At 33.7% G+C, this 21,456-nt stretch overlaps 1 protein-coding gene across 4 annotated transcripts in view; it reads right to left on the bottom strand.

The window, feature by feature from the left end:
* Positions 1-288: 288 nt before the first annotated feature.
* p38b (p38b MAP kinase) overlaps positions 289-21,456 on the bottom strand; it is a 65,543-nt gene continuing 44,375 nt past the window's right edge. For 2 of the 4 annotated variants that reach the window (XM_076512556.1, XM_076512557.1), the window contains exon 12: positions 289-4,136. In XM_076512556.1, coding sequence (XP_076368671.1) covers positions 3,997-4,136 — 140 coding nt within the window. In that variant the 3' untranslated portion in view covers positions 289-3,996. Of the gene's footprint in view, positions 4,137-17,289; positions 20,877-21,456 lie in introns of those variants that run through there. The other 2 variants (XM_076512558.1, XM_076512560.1) reach the window with 1 other exon arrangement.

Below are 21,456 nucleotides of genomic sequence, written 5' to 3'. Positions count from 1 at the left end.
GAAATCGGGTTTCGATACCAAAGGTGGGCAGAACACAGATAGTCAATTGTGATCAATTCGAAACGATTTGATACAAAGTTCGTTGAAAGCAGGTTGTAGGGATCTCTATACTTTCAAAATTTAAAAACTGCTGAATTGGTAGGAGTTCGACACACCTTACAACGTATATAATTCCCACTTTATAATTATAAATACTTAACACTGATTATCACAATTAATTTTAAGCAACTTTACAGATGCATTACACACTGATCTGTGAATGTATTAAATGAAACAACAACAAACAGATCTGTATTTGAGATGATTTATTAACTGTAACAACAGCAAAATCAAACCATGTAATAAAACAATAACATCAACAAAATCAAACTGGCCGATTCTGCCTAAATATTTCTAAATAAATATTTTAGTAATTCACAGTAAATAAGCGTATACAATTATAAACACAAACACTCAAAAAATAAAGTTTTAATATTTTGAACATAATAGTTTTAAATAACAAAACATTAGTCATTAACTGCCTTTTTTTCTCTCAATATTTTTCACTTAAGATAAACAACTCGCCAACAAATAATAAAACTTGAACGTTTCCATTTTATCCCTAAAATATGTCTGTTTCTATTGCATTTTTCAATGAAACTTTTCCATTTTCATTCTGGAAAAGTAATGCTTATTCGTTCTAATATATTATTACAGAAATGTTTGGAAATTTAAACATATTCACGATGTAGATTCCAGATTTGTAAAACCGGGTTTAAAGGTCTATAGTTAAGGTCTTAAACAACATTTACACTTATGACCTGGTTATCATATTTCAATTTTAGATGATTTACAAGTCTTCAAGAAAGGCTTTATTAAATAGTAATTTCAAGGTTAAAATCTCAGACTTTAGTACCATAACAGTTGGATTTCTCGCTCAGATATTTAAAATATCACGTTAATAAGTCTGCCTAACACACAGCTAATAATTTAACTGCCAGTTGTTGTTGTTTTTTGTAGATTATATATATTTCAAGTAACAGATTTACAAGTTATTGGTGTGTACATTTGAAATTTCAACTACAGATCTACATGATGCAAGATTGAGAACTGTAGAGTTTGTTTCCGAAACCTTCCTCTTAGAAGCTTTAAATACCAACGTGTACGTGTTCGTAAATACATGGCTTTTGTATACCAAGGTCTCTTTGAAGCCTAGGTAATATGCGGTTTCAAAAGACTAGTACTTCTTCGAGGTCAACATAATGGCTCTAGAGTTAAAGGCTTATATTCCAGCTGGACTTACGAGTTGGAATACATGATTTATGTTTTCCTAGTTTAAGTCGCAAGATTTCACATGATCTTCAAGATTTAGGCCAGAAATTTAAAATACTAGATTAAGGAACTACCAATACCAGAATTACATATTTATCAAGGTTTAATATGAGACTCTCATCGCTAGGTTTACATGTCTCCAAGATTTAACCCAAATCTTTACTTTAAATCAATAGACTTGCGTTAACTACCTTGCACTGTTTCTCAGTCGCAAGGTTTTCGCGAGAAAAGCTAATAAACAATTTTAACATTACAGAAAACGTGAGTGTGATGTGGTGATTCGTTTATTAAATAAATATTTTTCAATAATTTGTTATTGCTTGGTGAGGTGAGCTGTTCTCAACAACATTGAAAGTTAAGTATTTACTCCAAAATAACATTGTTCATATAATTATTCAGTTAACAATAATAACAAAATGAAGAAACGAAAATAGCTTTTGTTTGAAAATACTATCTTTCAAAGAGCAGTGATGTAGTATTATTGCCTAGGGTGAGTTTGCTAACCATTCGAAATAAACACTCCGAGTTAGATATCTTAAATATAACTGTCTCAAGTAGTTTATATCATTAAATTTAATCATGCTGTTTATGTGGTTCCGCTAATAAACGGTAGATGAACGCAAGCGGTTAAGGAAACGTTTATAACACTCTCAGTTGACACAAACAAGCGAGCTATACCAAACTCTTATGTATATACCTAATGTAAACATAGAGTTAAATCTTAAAAAAGAGAGGCGTAAACACCTATGAATCTCGCTATTTCACGATCATCAAAGCATTTGACTAGAAAAAAACAAAATCATGCTACTACAAAGTTAACTACCAAAATACAACGTTCCCTATTTGAACATTTTAACAACTGTTTCTCCCAGTGAGGAATTTTAGAATCCAAACTTACACAAATATTAAACTATTTTATCAGCCTGAACTTTTTTTAAAAAAAGCAACGAAAAACTTACTGGCCATTACATAGAACTTGTTAAAAACAACTGTTATTACAATGTTTAAATATCATACGACTTTGGCTGTCGGTAGAAGTATTTTTGAACGAGACTCATACAAAGATCTGTATAACTTGAAACATCAGAACTTATAAATAATGCAAAGTTTCAAACAAAATCAGGTGCACGAAAACGGCGGTTTCTGATATTAAACTATTGTTATAAATCGAAATACAGATGTTTCTCCCATTTTCTTAATAATAATAATAATAATAAAGTATTCCAATTAGATGAATCAGAATTACTTTCAGTTAGAACAACCATTCTTCCATTAAGATGGGTTCGAAGTTAATTTCATACAAGATTGAAGAAATTTTTTATACTCTAAGAACAAACCTGCAACCTGTATATACATATGCCAATTTCCAAATATATGCTCTGGTAAACTATAGAGAATGTCGTTCTTACAGTCCAAGGTTACTCGTAAATAATTATGATAATCCTGTTGTCGAGTAACGTAACAGTAAGATGCTCCAAACAACAGTAAAACTTAACGATTAATACAAAAAGGATACAAAATATATAATGAAAAAAGTTTAGAAAAAAATTCAAACAAAAACGTAATTCTCTGACTTGCATCAAAATATTTTTAGGGCAGCCGTCAGCTTTCAATTCTTTGGGAACGTTTATTTGTTAAGCCTGACGATAGACGTGCACGCAGTCATTATTAAACGTTACTCATATATGACAGATGGCGTCTTGATTAATAGTTACTATAATCTAAAAATTCTTATTTTGACACGGGTACACCATATTGTTTACACAGTTTCTTTTTGTCAAAGGGACAGAGTAAATATTATTTAGACATCAAAAATTAGGCATATAAAAAAGAAAGAAAAATGATGTTTGATTAGAATGTAAGCGTAGCAAGAGAGTACTCCCCTCCTCCCCAAACAAAATCAAAGTTAGATATGCGAAAGTCTGAATCAGTGCAAGAATGAGCTGGCTAAACCATAATCAGTAGATAATGGTTAAACTGAAAACAGATATCGCACTTCTAAATAAATAACTACTAATATTTCTATGAATTTTATTTCTAATTGGCAGATAATAGCTTGAATATTTTAGGACAAACTTATAGGAGTTAAAATTTGTCCAACAGATATCCGTAGCCTAAACATAGATCACACTTTACTTTTGAAATACAAGCGAGTAACGATTTCAATCCATATAATGTACACAGAGAAAAGTTATTAATTAGACCATTTCACCTTTAGAATTTTGGGTTTTCTGTTCATTGCATATGTTCATATTTTCACGAACCAATAACTAGTTCAGTTTTACCAAATTTGTCTTTACCAAGAAATAAAGATATTCGATCGCTCATTATATTTGTTATAATAGTTAAAAATCAACAAGTGAAATATGATTTCGTGTTTGAAAATATCCACAAATCAGTCACACTTTAGAGTTAAGATGCAAGTCACTACTTTAGAGTTAAGATGCAAGTCACTTCAATCACATCGAGATCTGTTTTACTGTAAGAACCTCACATCAAGCAGAAGGCAAACTTCAAAATTCTTCTAATGGTGAAATCGTCAACTAATTTTACATTTTTTTTCTGGAAAACAATATTCATGCACAACCATAAAGAAATATCCTTCATGCAAAAACACGACACACGCCCCGAGACAATAAGTTGATCTAGTGATCTTTTACTAACCGTAAAACATTCTTATTTTAATCATCTACAAATTCTCAACATTTCAATATCCTTGATGGTTAAACGCATCTTTGACCGCACGTTCTGGGCCTGTTCTGTCAACCCTGCGCAGATCTGTCTTAATTTCGGCTCAAACATATTCACTTCTTTATGAATTAGACCTGGAAGAATGGAAATTATTTGTAGTGTCATCACATAAATACTACTTCAAACATACATGTTGAAAAGTCTTTTCCATTGGACCAGAAAGCGTGAAAAATATTGTTTTCAAAAAGTGGCAAAATTCTACGACTGGAGGAAATTAGTGTTGGTCGAAGTTACATTCAAAATATTTTGAAGCGGAAAACGAAAACTGCACAACTTTGTGATCAGTCTTGGATAATTAAGTTTTATATAAATATATTCTTGAATCTTATCATAAATTTCGCCAAAGCTACACAATTTCTTAATTTGATAGTGACGTGACTGCACATTTCAACAATATTCGTACAGGGTTTTAAGATATAGTTCACTGTGCTGTAAAATCAGCAGCTGTCTTTATTTATTTGCAATTAATCGCAAAGGAACATAGTCTGTGCCACGACAGGTACCAAAACCAGGTTTTAGCGTTATAAACCTTCAGACTTACCAATGAGGCCCTGGGTGAGCATAAAAAGGTCACTACTATTAAGAGTCCATATTAGCCACTTCTTTGTGGTGGCTACTGTGCTTTGGACACAAAATGCCTGTTCTGAATACTTGTCTTGGCTTTCGTGCAAATGGCCCATAATAAAAAAGATCTATAATATAAAATGGTTGGTAAACATATATACAAGAGTTACGCTTCAGCCACCTTCAGATTCTACTCTTGGAAAACTCACGCTTCGGTTAACTGAATCATGAGTATAGACTAGGTTGATATGCAAATTTAGTATTACGCTATGATAACAAAATATTTAGATCCCCGGTTTTTACCAATCGTTTTGCTGGAAATAATGTAGAGCAATTATCAAAAAGTCTTCCATTACATTTTTCCTTTAGGTGTTTCAAAAGAAATTCAGTTTAGTCTGCAGTACTAATACATGCACTACTTGTTTTACAGTTTAATTTCACCGTGTTAAACTATCTATGCAGCTCTAAATCAAATGACCATTTCCCGTTACATTCCACCTTGGTAAAAACAAGCAAAAAAAAAACCACCAAGAAAAACCAACAGTATAATTCTCAGTTCAGGACTATATTATAATTTGCGCGGCACATTAGTCCCACACCTTTTAATTGTAAATGAAAGGATAAGGTTTCTTTTGAATTTCGCGCAAAGCTACATGAAGGCTACCTGCGCTAACCGTTCCCAATTTTGCAGTGTAAAACTAGAAGGAAGGCAGCTAGTCATCACCACCCACCACCAACTCTTGGGCTTCTCTTTTACCAGCTAATAGTGCGATTGACCGTCACATTATAATGCCCCCACGCAGGTTGGTTGATTTAGTGTTTTATGGCATAAAGCAGCTAGGCTATCTGCGCCAAACATCCGGTACAAAGTTAAAATTAAAGTAAATTTAGTAAAATTCATAAAAGGAAGTTAAGGTGAAACAAAACAAAGTTTAAACATAAATAAATAGCATAAAACCAATGTTTACATCTAGTCTACAACGTTAAGAGAAAAACTACAGTAATACAAGTTGTAAAGGACTTTCTGTAGCATAATTCTCATTATTATAACTCGCCAGGATGGCTAACAGGTAAGTACAAAAACCACAGTCAGTCACCTAGCTGGCCTTTCCAGTACTCCTGGTTCCGAGTTATTTGACGTTATGGCCATTTTCAAAAAGTAAAGTAATAAAAGTTTTAAAAGACTTGTAGCAAAATTTTAATAACTCGCCGGGATGACTAACGGGTAGTTTAAACAGCAGCGTTAGTGACCTGAAGTTGGCCTTTCCAGTTCTGGTTTCAAGTTATTTAACGTTACGGCCATTTTCTATTTTCAAATTGAACTAGATGGACTTTGATTCTCAAAAATTAATCGCATTAAAAAAAGATTTAATATATAAATTAAAAAAACTTAAATGGCATTTAAAAGATTAATGGCCTTAAAAAACTAAAAACATGACCAAGGTGGACAGTGTCACCATCACCAATAACACTGTCTAACGTTATGAAAAGACCTTGGGACAAAACATGTTTAAAATGGTGCTGTCGTTGAGAGTTGTAACGACGGCAAGAAAGTAAATTGTTGCTTGTTGTGACCCGAGTGTTACACAAACTACACACTAGTGCATTAGTCCAAGTTAAAAGAAAACGATGAGTTAAAAAACTGTGACCAATGTGTAGGCTAGTTAGAACAACTTACTCTTTCCGACCCTTACGGAAGCAAGACATCACCCACACGAAGTTCAGGATCACTGAATACCCCCCGTTGGGTGCAAAAGTCCATACAAACGATTTTAGAGAGAGAGAGAAAGTTAAAGCCGTTTGCTGTGGTCCACTTCAGTAAACGATTGAGGGCAGTCTATAGCTGCCGCTCAATATACCTCATGTTCGACGACTGACATGAGATGTGAAAGTCGTCGACATAGAGCCCGTTTGCAACAGTGAGAGGGAGTTGTTCACTGATGGCATTAATTTTTATACTGAAAAGTGCGACACTCAGAACACAGCCCTGAGGGACTCCAAGTCCCTGTAGAAAAGAACGGAAAAGTGTCGAACCCACACGAACTCGAAATCTTCTGTCCCTTAAAGGTTTTTTAATAAAAAATGGGCAAATAAATGGCCACGTAACTCATATATATGGAGGTCTTGCAAAATGCCATACCTCCATGTTGTATCATAACCCTTCTCAATGTGAAAGAATATTGATACAAGATGTTGTCGTTTGAGAAAGGCTTCTCTGACTGACATTTCAAGTCGATTCAGGTGGTTCACGGTGGAGTGCTGTAGTCAGAACCCACACTGGTTGGGCGAGAGGAGGTTGTTTGATTCGAGGAACCAAACAAGACGAGCATTAACCATCCTCTCTAAGGTCATACAGAGACAGCTCATCAAAAGAATTGGACGATAGTTTGAAGGAATCTTGGTATCCTTCCCAGACTTAGAGAAAGGTAGGAGAATAGCCTGGTGCCAGGTATTAGGAAAAACATTCTCCTGTCAGGTCTGGTTAAAAACTATCAGAATAAAAGCAAGAGAAGCATGAGTTAGATGGCACAGCATTTCATAGTGTACATCATCAGGTCCAACCGATGTGCTGCCAGTTTGAGTTCCATCAGTGTAAAGGAACAATTATAATCATATAGACAATCAGCTCGAAAGGAAAGAGGTGATCGCTCTGCCTGAAGCTTGATGGCTAAGAAGGTGGAGGAAGAAGCAGAAGTGCTAGATACCCTGCAAAAGCTTTCACCTCGAGTATCGCTAATCCTCGGGGTATCAGCTACTTCCTGACCAGAGAGCAAGATTGAGAGGGGGGCAGAATTATATTGCCCACTGTCCTTTCGAATCTTGTCCCATGACTTTGGAACTGGTAGTAGAAGATATGCTGGTTGTGAACTTAATCAAGGTTCCTTCTGGCTTTGACGTCTCACCCACTGAGCATGTGCAAGGGTTGCTGGAAAGCATTGCAATTTGAGAGTGTGGAATACCTACGGAAAGCATCCAAGGCCCATTTTTGAGCCATCCATGCCATGTGGCAGGCAGGATTCCACCACAGACGATGATATAGTAGAAAACGTGTCGAGGTTTTAGGAATACATTGAGCAGCTGTTTGTATAATACAGTCAGTTACTGCTGCCACACAGTTGTCTATTGATAGCTTACAGATGATGGTAGGATTATGTTTTTCAAGAGTAGTGAAAAAGGGCCAGGTTGCGTGATCCACTGGGACATGTGGGTCGGGTGGCATCGACCACGGCCAGTCTCTCTCAAAATTACAGGAAAATGATCACTGCCTCGTGGATTATTGTCAACCCTTCATGAAAAATTGGAAAATAATGAAGAAGAGCAAATCTAGAGATCAATAGCAGTAAAGGATTGAGTAGGTGCATGAAAATAAGTAGAAGAACCAGTATTAAAAAGAGAAAGGTTGTGACCAGAGAGCATACACTCTACAGGGCGACCCCTCATTAATATCAGCACTTCCCCAGAGGGGATTATGTTCAATAAAGTCACCTGGGATTAAAAAGGGAGATGGCAACTCTTCAATGTGAATATCAAGGTCTGATTGATCATAGGTCTCTCCAGATGACAGGTAGAGAGAACTAATATTGATGGTATGATCCAAGGAAACACAAACGACTACGACCCCCAAGGGTGTGACAAGCGGCAAAGAGAGGGTGGGCACATGCTGATCAACTAACAGCACAACCCCTCCATGCACTCATCAATCACACAGGCTGTCATTTCTGTACAACAACAACAAAAAAAAAAAACTGCCGAAAGGTGACTGTATTGGCAGGTTTCAGAAATGTTTCCTGTAAGGAAAGACATACAGGATAATAGGAAACAATCAGTGTTTTTATGTATTCAGAATAGAACGTAAACCTCGGCAGTTCCATTGAATCAAGATAGACATTTTTATTTATATGGAGGCGAATTGGGTGGAGAACCCTTCTGTTTACGACCACGTCTTTTTTCTTTACTGTCTTTATTCGAGGGAGCTTTATCGACCTCCATGAATCCTATCCTGGATCAAATGGGTAGGTCTTTGCTGTTGGAAAAGGATTCCAGTGACTGAGGACGCAAACAAATGACTGTTTTGCATCTTGGGGTGGGAGAAGATGATGTCTGAAGAAATGCCTGTACCTGGAACCAAAGGATGTGTATCTTGGGGTTTGTTGGAATGTATGGAAGGGACAGAGATGGGTGTAGAAGTTGATTTATCAACTTTTTTAACCATGGAGGTCATGAGGCTTTTCATTTGTTTGAGAACGATTTTCTTGGAGGCACAGAGAGATCTGTCTGCACTCCCACTGTAGTTGTGGAACGAAATGCAGCAGCATACATTCGAGATGAAGTGGTGGACAGTAACTTTTGATCTTCAGGGCAAGTAATGTTATGAATCGTTTTCAAATGCTGCACCTCTTTTTCTTCCAACGATTTAGGGCAAGAAAGAAAGTAGGACAGGTGAGAGCCATTACAATTGACTCAATGAGGATCTGTTTCACACTCATGGGCATCGTGGTCCTTGTTACCACAATAAGCACACGTCAAGGACACTCGAAACATTGGAAAGGGTTTGGAATGTGTGGCCATACCCTGCCTTGATGGTGTCAGATGGACGTGGTGATGTAATTGTTAGAAATGAGGACATTGGTCAGCATCGTAATTCCATTTTTGTGAGTGGAAATACACCTCACTGCAGAAATTCCTTGAGTGGAGAAACCAGCGAGAATATCTGACTCGGGGATGTTCTTCAGATCCCTCTCAACAATAACTCCTCGTGATGAATTTAAAGTAGCATGAGGTGTAACCTCTATAGGTATATCCCCAATTGCCTTTGAATGCAACAGGAGTTCACTGTGCTGAGATGTAGATGTTTCCACCAATATGTCACCAGATTGAAGCTTTTTTACTGACTTGAGAGCCAACAAGTCCCTTCTGAATGAAAAAGGGAGACATTTGTCCTAAAGGTTTGTCTGAAATTGAGTGCAATATAAGAAAATGAGGTACAACTGGTGGTACGGATGGTGAGGATTGCAGCTCAGGATCTTCAAGACATGGTCGTTTACCTATAGACTGTTTTCACTATTTTATTAAGATTTTTAATTAGAGTATCCATAATAAAGAAAGGGAAATTTCGGTGCCCACTAACCCCACCTACAATGGAGCCCTACGATGGTATTCACTACAATGCCAAACAAAAACACTGCAGCAACGCCAGTTTCGTGAGCACTATACCCCAACACCAGCATCAGATACAATGTCCACAACACCTGTTGGGAATATCCAACACTGGTACTTGGTTGACCCTAGCCCAAATGGACCAACCAATTGAATCAAAGAGGGCCACCCCAAGGCCGTCCGTCTACAGGAATTCAAGGCCATAGTGGTGTGTTAGGGTTGGACCTCTCAACCACCAGGATCCTCTCCTCCCCTTCACAGGCCACCACGCAGGCGGATTGTTTATATTCCAGAGGAGGTAAACTGAAAGAACAGAACCTTCCCTGGGAGGGCCTCTCACCATGTACAGGAATCCACACCGAAAAAAACTCAAAGGAAATGACTCAGCTACGAGTTACTTGTAATAAGACGTTAGAGATCTTTACCCAGGAAAAATACGTTTCGCAGATGTTTTCCATCTATTGTTACGAACAAATACCCAATCTGAAAACACGCCGTGGCTGACTAGGTGTTCAAAGATAATAGAAGTTCTGACACAAAATGACTTTTGTATTCAATTCCTCTACGCTGCAGAACAAACAACATTAGCATACACAAATAGATCTACAGAGGATACAATAAGTTAAATACTTGTTAGCCACAGAAACAAGTTTTACGTTTATTGAAAAGGAAAACTGTAACTATAGCAAAGTTAGTACCAAACGACGTTGCTGTACAACATATTCATGAGGAAACCATACTTCCGGACACACGGACAATCTAGACGATTTTGTTCTGAAAATTAAAATGTTATTTCATCTATCCAAGGTTCAAAATTCAACAACAACTATAAACATAAAATTAACAACTATACTAATTGAAAACATACAAATGTAATTCTACGATTAATTTTATTATCCTTAGTATTCTAAAGTAAACGATCAGGAAATTGAATTATGTAAATCTTAAAATCTATAACTATTAGTCATAATCTTACTGAATGTTGTTTAGTTTAATCACGATTTTGAATTATGTAAATCTTAAAATATATAACTATTAGTCTTAGTCTTGCTAAATATTGTTTCGTTAAATCACGATTTTAAAATATATATTTAAATTTTTAATGCTAAGTCCTCTAAGTTTAATATCAAATTAACAGTGCCTTACATAAGAAAAACATATCTTCGATATTCCTCATCATAGCAATCAGTTTTTTTAAGGTTTCTTTATTGGATTTCCGACATCTCTGAATTAGTTTTCATTTTGAAAGAATAAAAAAATATTTTATTCATTCACTAGCTGGAGTACCCGTCTCATAGATGGAAGCTACTGAAATTTATGATTAACGAAAGATTATCTTAGGACATGAAAAGCTGTCTCCCTTATATGCAACTGCAAAAAATGCAAAAACACCCATAAAAACTGCAAAACGTTAAATGTGAAATTGCAAGTTTGCATGTATCTTCGCATAGACCCAACAAACCTTCATCCTAAATTTGGTAAATGTTCATCAACATGGGGCGAAATAGTGCTAAAAAAATGTAAAAACAACCAAAAGAACTGCAAAAGTTAGCATTTGTGTGCATCTCCCCCACGGATTCAATGAACCTCCATACTAAATTTGGCGAAACTCCATATCAGGTGATGAAGTAGTGTGTGTGTGTGTGTGTGTGTGTGTGTGTGTGTGTGTGTTTTTTTTCAAGCACAAAATCTGCTCAGCCCACCGAGGGGAATCGAACCTCTGATTTTAGCGTTGTAAATCCAAAGACATACCGCTGTACTAGCGGGGGGCGATGTAGTAGTGGCACAAAACGAAAAACAAACCACAAAACTGATAGTTTTTATGTACCCCGTAAAGACCTACTGAATTTTCATACCAATTTTGGTAAAACCATCCATAACCTGCAGAATAGTTACATGGACATAAAACAGAAAGTGCCATTATATTAAATCATTACAAGACAGTAATAGTAGTACTCTCAAACTCCATTAGAGCTAACATGGCATCTTTATTTCTACAGTTTCTTAAGCCTACAAAGTTAATGTGTATCAAAGAAAAAAATGGATTACTTGCCAAACCAAAATAACTTATTGAACAGTATTAGGAAAAATAGCCTTTCATTTTATCCGAGTGCAATTACAATACAATGAATGTTTTAGAAACATTCTTCGGCACAAAAAGTTCTTAAATACACGAGATCACGAAAGATTAAAATATGAACATGTAAAAATGATATAATATTCGACGATGTTCCATCAAGCATGATATTTAGAAGTGGTGTGTAATATTACATCACAATAAGATCGGTTATCATTTACGTCACATTACTCTTCACAATTCCAATACAAGTTTCCAGTAAGAAGAATACCTGTAACAGTAAGTTAATTATACCTTACTTCTTTTATGAAAAAACATTTTGCTTAGTACCTTAATTCATGAAGCCAGCTATGCTACATCCACGAAGTTTTAGTTGAAGTGTTGAATTTATTAAACGTTTATTGGCTAAAGGTTCTTATGGCATAGAACTCGTAGGCTTATAAAGCATGCAATTTAGTTTAGGTATATTTACAAGTAAAACTGTAAGACAGGTAAGTATTGTAACACAAGTGTAAAAAAAAAATCTATACTTACTTCTTCACATCAGTATATCTATAATTACCACACTAACTTCAGACCAAAGTCCGACTTTGGTATATCACAACCTAATATTGCCTATGTCAGTGATTAATTTCATAACAAACATTCTGGGATTAGAATAATTTCTAGCTCATACCACTTTGTACAAGTCTCTGCTCTACCCCTTCACTGTGGTATGCATACCACAACCATGAGAATATACGATAAAGAATGCCAACCAAGTACACAGAATCTTTTGCCAATGACTATGGTGGTCTGTAATCTTTACCACAGGTGATGATTAAAGCAAATTTACAAATTTAAAAAAAATCTGAATATTTAACAGAATAAAGAAATGTACTGTATTTTCACGAAAAACAAATAAAATCTGAGTTTTTAAATACCACATAGTCCATTCCTCTTAAGTCTTCTTAAGCAATAATTTTGAAAATTAACATCGAAGGCAGAATTTAAGCAACTAATGTAATCACCTCTTCTGACAACACATAGGAAGCCATAACACAAGAGAAATACAAATAACAGCTTCGTTAAACATGCAGATAAATTCAAATCAGGAATATACTGAAATCAAACTGGAATACCCTTAACATCACTACTCAAAGTTTTCTTAAATTAATAAAAACAAAATAATCTCAAAATTATACACAACCAGATATAAAACTTCGTAGAATACAAACGGAATTCAAAATACATATAATAAAACAAAGTTCAGTTTCAAAAAGGGACCAAAATTCAGTATTTAAAATAGTAAACATAACGAACATTATGTAAGTAGATAACAACAGAACAAGATAGAATGGAGGTTTAGGATAAACTTAAAATAAAAAAATACAGCACAAATTTAAACCCTTGACCCTCAGATCCACAATTTGTTACATACAATTGGCCATGCCCAGTTTCAATATGAAAGAAGCAATGACAGGCCCGGCATGGCCAGGTAGGTTAAGGTGTTCGATTCGTAATGTGAGGGTCGCGGGTTCGACTCCCCGTCGCACCAAACACGCTCGCCCTTTCACCCGTAAAGGCGTTATAATGTGACGGTCAATCCCACTATTCGTTGGTTAAAGAGTATCCCAAGATTTGGCGGTGGGTGGTAATGACTACATGCCTTCCCTCTAGTCTTACACTGCTAAATTAAGGATGGCTAACGCGGATAGCCCTAGAGTAGCTTTGCGCGAAATTAAAAAAAATCAAAAAAAAAAAAATCAATGCCAGTGTTTAAGGAATGGCATCATCTTCCTCCAATATTCACAAATAACACACATTCTGAAAAATGTTTCCTCAGGCAAAATCAGTTGCAGAATATTGTGATACATACAAATAAGCATAATTTTCAAATTCCATACTGACCTTAAATATTATGTCTGGTTTTAGAGCATAGAAAGCATGCCTTTCTGGCTAAGAAAGCTATTGTCTGTAATACTTGTAGGACGGTGGGAAGGTTTGCGGCTCTTCTTGACAGACACAATTCATTACGAGCATTTCAATCCATGGTCTTTGGTGGCTCAAACCAGCACATGGTAATGCTTTGGTTAGCCATAAAGCATTGAGGGATTTTACCCATTAGGTTTAGAATGTCCAGATTGATCATCACCACCTCTCCTAAGCTCCTACATACAACAGATAGTTGCCAGAAATTGAGGAGTAACAGCCAGTGATTCCCTTAATCACCCATTAACTTTTCAGTTCTAAAGATTAATTTAGAATAAAAACACAACTCTCACCACATCTGGCAAAAGTTAGAGGTCAAGGAAATAGTTTCTTATAGCCTTCACCAACCCCTTGATCATGTATTCACCCCGTTTTTGCTTCCTTATATATAGTTTCAGAAAGTGACTTTACACAACAGTCATGACTCACATAAACTGAGAACCAAATAGAAACAGGAACTTGTTCAAACTCTGTAAAACCATTCTCTGGTCAAAACACCAAATAATAATGTAATAACTTGTTATGTGGTAATCACGTTCACTATTTATAACATGTAAATATTTAATATTTCTGAACTGCTCATAAAAGCTAGGTAAGAAATAACCTCAAACAGAAACTATCCCAGTGTAAAAAAAGAAAAAGAAAAAAAGGAACTTTCAATGGAAAAACTGTGATAATACTGCTTTTGTGGTAGCTTCTCGATTACTTGTTAACAATTTCAGAAAACGTTCTGGCTGCACTAGGTTTTCTGGAGTACAGAATAAGGCAGTGCAAAATCTTACAGCATTTAGGAAACATTTCAATCCCAAGCTTTAGAAATCTGGAAATTTCTACCTGAACTTTGATCTGACAAATGAATATGGAATATTATATGCATTTCTAATAATTCACATGAATTGTCTACTGTCAGCAACTTCCAAGACCAATTCCAAGAAGAAGCCATCTAGAAGAATTAAGTACAACAAAGATACACGTGTTTCATCATTGGTCTTCAATCAGAATAAAAAGGAAGCCCATAATGTTATTTTAATAAACTGCAGCATTACGCCATATTCAGTGAAAACGTCTATGTATAGAACATCTTCACACAGTGTTCCAGAGTATGTCCGAATAAAATTACATTCATTTTCTAGGTTATGAAGAGCTTTACTCGTATATATGTTACATGGTTGACAATAATTTAGATGAGAGCCAAGAAAAAAACATACAAAATAAATAGTAAAAGAATCTATTTTTGATGATTTAAATGAACTGAGTTTTGGCCTTGTTTTCACTGGCATGCTATGATTTTTGAGTTATATAGTCACCGATTTTTCTCATTTTTAATTTGTGAAAAAAAAATTGAAATCTTTTAATTAACGTAGTATTACGAGGTCTATGATAAGATATGTGAAGGCATGACTAGCAATAGTTGTATCATAATGTTCCTTGGAGATCTGTGGCAGAAAATTAACGTTTAAATATTTTATACTTGAAACTGTATTTGGTGAATATAATTAAGGAAAAACAAGACAACTGTAAGTTTCACAAATACATCATTTATTAGAAACCCAGATATGCCAGTAAAAGCATCACCATGGTAATAATAAATTATGTATTTGTGAAACATACAGTTTTGTTTTAAGATTCTAGTACACATTAAGGGATTTGTGATGATTGAAATATAAAAATTACACTTCCTGTCACTTCAGTTCCCACTAAAGGTTGTTACTCAAACAACTTAATGATACAAATAGCATCTCAACTGCTGCTATGTCTGTAATGCTCCAATCAACCTCATCAGCACTCTATATAGCACTAACATATATACACTTGTCAATTCTATTCAGAAGTTATAACCTTTTTTTATGATTCTAGCATAAAATTCTAAAAGTAAAGTAGTATATCCACCCACACACACACGTATGATTTTATGAACATTCAACAAAATGTATAGAAATACCATGTTATATTTTGTATGGAGATTGTAAAATAATATTAAGTTCTTAGGAACCTATATAGTGGTTCACACATTAATACTGCTAGATAAATGTGGTTATATTTGTTTTTAAGGCTCTAGTTGTGAACGAGTTAGCAGTAGTTATGCTACGGTTTACACAGTTGCACTAATGTATCTAAGATATTTGGTTTGTAAGTCGAAGTGAGTTTAGTAACAGCAGGTATGCCAAGATTTCTAAGTTAACTAATTTTTCTCTAGACTTAAGAACTTGTGTTACAATTGAATATGTTGAAAAATGGAACATAAATAATATTTAGTTTTGAGTACATGCACATGTACCTATGTGCATTTATAAAAAAAAAGAAGTCAAATAGCTATACATAATAATTTAGTCAACAGCATGAATTAAAACATAACTTACAAATACAGCTTGAACACCTTATGCTTTAACAAATAATCACACTAACTGAATTATAAAAGAGTTCAGGATTTTTAACTTTCATAGTAACAAACCTTTGGGATGGCTAGGGTCAAGGTGACTAAATGCCAACTGTTAACATATATCATGAACATATAATCCTTTAGTTTCTAGACATTATCCAATTAACATGGCTAATAGAAGCTATATTAAAGTAGAAATTCTAGGATTCCTAAGGCTAGTAATATGCATAGAACAGTAACTTGTGTATTGATTTATTGTGTGAAAAGGATATACTTAAAGTTCTAGATAAAGTAGAAGAAATACATCTTTACAAAACAAGTACACTCCATAACATGCATAAACTGTATGTATCAAGATTTTTAAGAGTTTGGTAATGGTAATACAGAGATTTCTGAAGAACAAGTACATAATACATATTAGTGACCTTAGTTTATATTAGTTTCTGTGAATCCAGCAGTAGGAAAAACAAGGTTTGTAGGCACTTAGCAACAGATATAAGATCTAACACTGAGAACTGTCGCAAAAGTATAAATGTACATGATTTAATGGGGGTTGAACATCACAAAACATATTTGAACAATACATGTTACAATACATTAATGATAACAAGCCTGTCTTCACTGACTCGAAATGGTTTTTGAATGAAAATAATTTTATCTCTATTGCACACCTTATGTATTGCATGTTACTGTTTACAAGGCCTTTCACTCAATACCAGAATTCTAAAAGTTAACTGAGCAGTAAATACACACATACACAAAAGACATAATGTGCTGTAATGGTTGACATTTTATAAACAACTTGTGCCTTACACAGGCAAAATGTGATCTGCAGACCAACTATTTGTTATCACACTTAGCAGACATTAAATGTATTACAGTATTTTCTCCATGTGGTTAAGATAACAACTTCTACTATTCTGATGTAGAATCATAGGATGACTTCATTATGAACAACAGTTTCAAATTATATAGCTTGTTACACCTGTTCTTTTTTAATAGTATCATATAGAGTTGCTTATAATTCTATACTATCTGATGCTTGAGATATCAAATAAAAGGAATACACAGCACGGTATGAAAGAAATGAAACCTTTAATCTTTTAATAACAGAATATTTTGACTAAATTCAACAGCAATTTGAAACTTTGCATCCCAGGTAATCAATAGCTATATTCCACATGTACTGAAATGTGAAATTCAGACTAAAGCTTTTAAAAGCATTATTTACTAACTAACAACATACTTAACATATACTTTTTATTTCATTTATGGTCTAGAACTTTTTGTGTGTTTAATTTGTTAGAAACTAACAGTGTACATAAAAAAAAACAAAAAACTTTCTCACAATATAATTTCATAATGGAATAAAATAATTACAAATGGTTTAAAATAATAAAACAAACATTGCAAGATCCTTAACCTTATAGAATTAGTTACTGCTATCATCTGACAAAAAGCACCAACCAGATCTTATTCTATGCTATAAGTCCTTCAGTAAACCGATTTTGTTTTCATGATTTGGTAATGGGTGTTGTCCTTAACTAATCAGTCACAAAGTTACAAACTAAAACATTATCCTAACTTAAATGTAACAGCACCAACATATGAAATGTTCAAAATCATTTTGCACTTTACACTTGAACTTCAGCATTTCTCACACTGTACAGGCAATCTATGAAAACAGACTTGGAAGTTTCTTTCAAGTACGAAGTGTACCGTGTTCATAAAATAACACGACAATTTATAATATTTAGGGGAGACCCTAAAATGTGCCTGGTACGTGAACAACTAATGACATAATGTATCTTTTAATCTATAATGTTGACATGCAAACGTTACCAAAATGCTAAGAGTATAATTACTTTTTACATATCTCCAACAAGTGGCTTTTGCCACTTAAGTGGAACAAGATTTTATGGTATTCAAAATAAAACAAGTTATCATAAAATCAATTTAAAATTCATCTATTTTTTTCATATTAAAAATATGGGTATATTTAATACTCTAATCATTTTTACAGATTTTGATCACATTATCAAAAAGTTTCAGGAAGTTAGTTTTATTCCAAAAAACATTTGTGAATACCTAAAAACAGCATTAGTAAAAGCTTTTCTCAATACACAAAAAAAAACATTTCTTTTCCTTGATAACTTTGTACATTGTTAAATTCTTAAGTAATTTTGTGCATTAGTCCAATGCTTAGTTTTGAAATTCACTGAAAGCCTAAGGTAATTAGCCCAATGCTTAGTTTTGAAATTCACTGAGAGCCTAAGGTAATTAGAAGATGGAAGAAAAACAATAAACAAGATGATGTTTTAAATTTAGAGTAAAAATAAAAACAAGCAAAGCAGTTCACTATACATTACAACTCCTTTACCAAAATTATCACTAAAACCCATGATAATGTAACATCCTCATAATCTAATACAATAATTATGTTACATACTGAAATTGGGGTTTCAAAGTTAAACCCTGGTAAAAGAAGGCAATAATGACAAATGGATTAATAAGTAAAAAAACTGGGGAAAAATATTATCACAATTTTCCTAAATTATGTAAATATTACAATTCAATTTGTTTACAATCAAATGAGAACAAATTTCAAATGCTCCAATTTCTCATTTTTTTCACTCTTTCATGTAAAAAATGCACACATTAAAATGTTGATACATATAGAAAATTTAAACTTTATGAACAGAAACAAAATCAAATAAATTCCATAGATCTCTGCATGATATAATAATGTAGCGTATGTTTAGAAGTGTTTGTGGGCTGATACATATAAACAGGTAAGATCTATGTAGTTTTTTTAAAGCCCATTAAATACATTCAATATGGTTATTCAGTTTGGTATAAAAAATTATTTAAATTAAACTATTCACTTTGGAAAGAGAAACCAGACTACAAAATATTTGTTCTTATAAGTATTAGAGAAAATGTTTTGGCTAAAACAGATTTTTCAATTATAGTTATTATCATCAAAATCTGCAACAACTAATATCGTGAAAAGCAGATTAACAGAACAAATTTATTCAATATAACTTTAATAATAAGAAACAGATTGCATCAATGCTAAATTTCTAATATAAAAGCATACCATGCTTATATCAATTCTAAACTGCAAAATAGGATATTAAATACAAAATGTTCTATTATAAATATCAAATGTCACTTCTGAAAACCTGACATAAGAATTTTCTTTATTACACATCACACTCTGCTAAAGGTCTAAATCTAAATATCAGTCAGTCATGTTTCATATAGCTAGGTGGTACTTTGTGTACTGAGCTGTTTCAACTTTTGTTTATAGTTTGAACTACTTCAATGTGATCACTGTTTATGGACTGTTAATACATTGAAAAGAGCTTTCCTAATTTAACTTTGAAACATTAATTATATTTATTTTCTTGAATTTCTTTTTACTGCATATACTAATCTAATCTAATCAGAGTCAGTCTCATATGAATACATTATAAACCACAAAAAACTGCAAACAAGTTTTCAATTAATATATTCATTTAAACCACAACTACTTAACTTTTTCACATTACATATACTTTCTCAAATTTGTTTTAGTTACTTAAATTTGAACAGTAATTCAATTTGCACATAATTTTTTTATACGTAACAAATTAATTTCCATTTATTCAGCATGGCAGACTGAAAATACTAATAAAATTAATTTTATATGGACTTTTAAGCCTCCTTTAATAACCTATAATTAAACATATTTTCAAACTAAGTTTAAACTTCAAATGCACCCTGAGCCATATTGATACAGCAGCAGTAATACTTCTTAAATTGTTTTATAACAACCAGTGTAATGATAAATCAATAATAAAAAAATAATTATTGCTGTAACCTTAGTTTTTCTTATGAACTAACAAACACAGGATTTGAAGATCTTTCAGTTAACGGTTTAGAAAACGTTGTGCATGGTTATACCATGTTACCACAATAATGAGTAGAACTGAAATGACAAAATTCAACCCATGACTACTAATATATTTGTTCATTACTTCAAATACAGGTTAAAATAGGGAATTCATACCTGGACATTTTTCTTTTTTCAAAATTTCAGGCACACATGGCTTAAAATACATTTGTCAAATCAAGGTGTTTTTTTGTGTGTGTATTATCCTCTGGCAAATAGCTAGTAAATACACTGAATAAACTTTTAGAAGAAACATTTTACACATTCCAAAATGATCACATAGTATTGCTAATATAAATTCTATAAAACAAGGCAGAACTCTTCCAGTCCAAAGAAGCTTAACTTTGTACAGTGCAAATAAACTCAAACTTATACAATCTTTTAAAGCATTCTGGCTGATGAAATTTTGAGTCACTTTAAGTAGAGTCAAGAGGGAACAGGATATTCTGAAATAAAAGGACTGGAAGAGTCCACAGGGTTTTATCAATTTTCTACTCTAGTCCTACATATATCTGGAACCATTTTGCCAAACACCATTCCTTCCAGAAAGATAATAGTACACCAAAACAAATTGTAATAAAAGCTCTGTATAAGTTATCAAATACAGATTATCAGTGGCTTCTTTTATGGTTGAGGTCTCTCTGATTTAGGAAGCTTGAGAGGCAAGCTCTAATGTTGTTGATTTCCTGGTCTTGGAATAAAATTCTCGACTTCATCAAACACTAAACCTAAAGGGGAACAGAAAGATCGAACCTGTTAATGAGGGACTCTTCCAGTGTCTTTCAGGAAATCCCAATTTATATATGTATACAGTTTTTTTTGCTTGTTTTTTTGCACATGCTCAAATAATACCTACTAAACTTAAGTATTTATTCATTTTGAAGGAAAATACAAGACTAATTACATAATCAGAAGATTCTAGAAACAGTTTGTTATACAAGAATGACAGTCAATGTTTTATATAATACTAATAACAGTGTTAGACAGTAATACCAATGGGTGAACATTACAAATGAACAAACAAAAGACACAAACAACACAAGACAAACTCCTCATGTAAATGTGGCTAGCTAATAGAAGAAACTCCTGCACAAATTTTATGGTACTTGAAATAGGTTTTCAGGACTCATACACACACTTCTAGACTTTTACGTAACTTAATAAAACTTGTACTGAAAGACATAATGCAGTAACCAAATGCAGATGAACCAAGCAAGATGATCTGCTGAGAGACATGGGGAGTAACCAAATCACATTACAAACAGACATGTGGAGCAAACAAATGCAGATGAAGCAAGCAAGATGATC

This window comes from Tachypleus tridentatus, chromosome 7 (assembly GCF_004210375.1).
Source record: "Tachypleus tridentatus isolate NWPU-2018 chromosome 7, ASM421037v1, whole genome shotgun sequence".
NCBI classification, from domain to species: Eukaryota; Metazoa; Arthropoda; class Merostomata; order Xiphosura; family Limulidae; genus Tachypleus; species Tachypleus tridentatus.
Note: the sequence above shows the minus strand (reverse complement) of the source record. Positions and strands in the feature narration are given on the sequence as shown.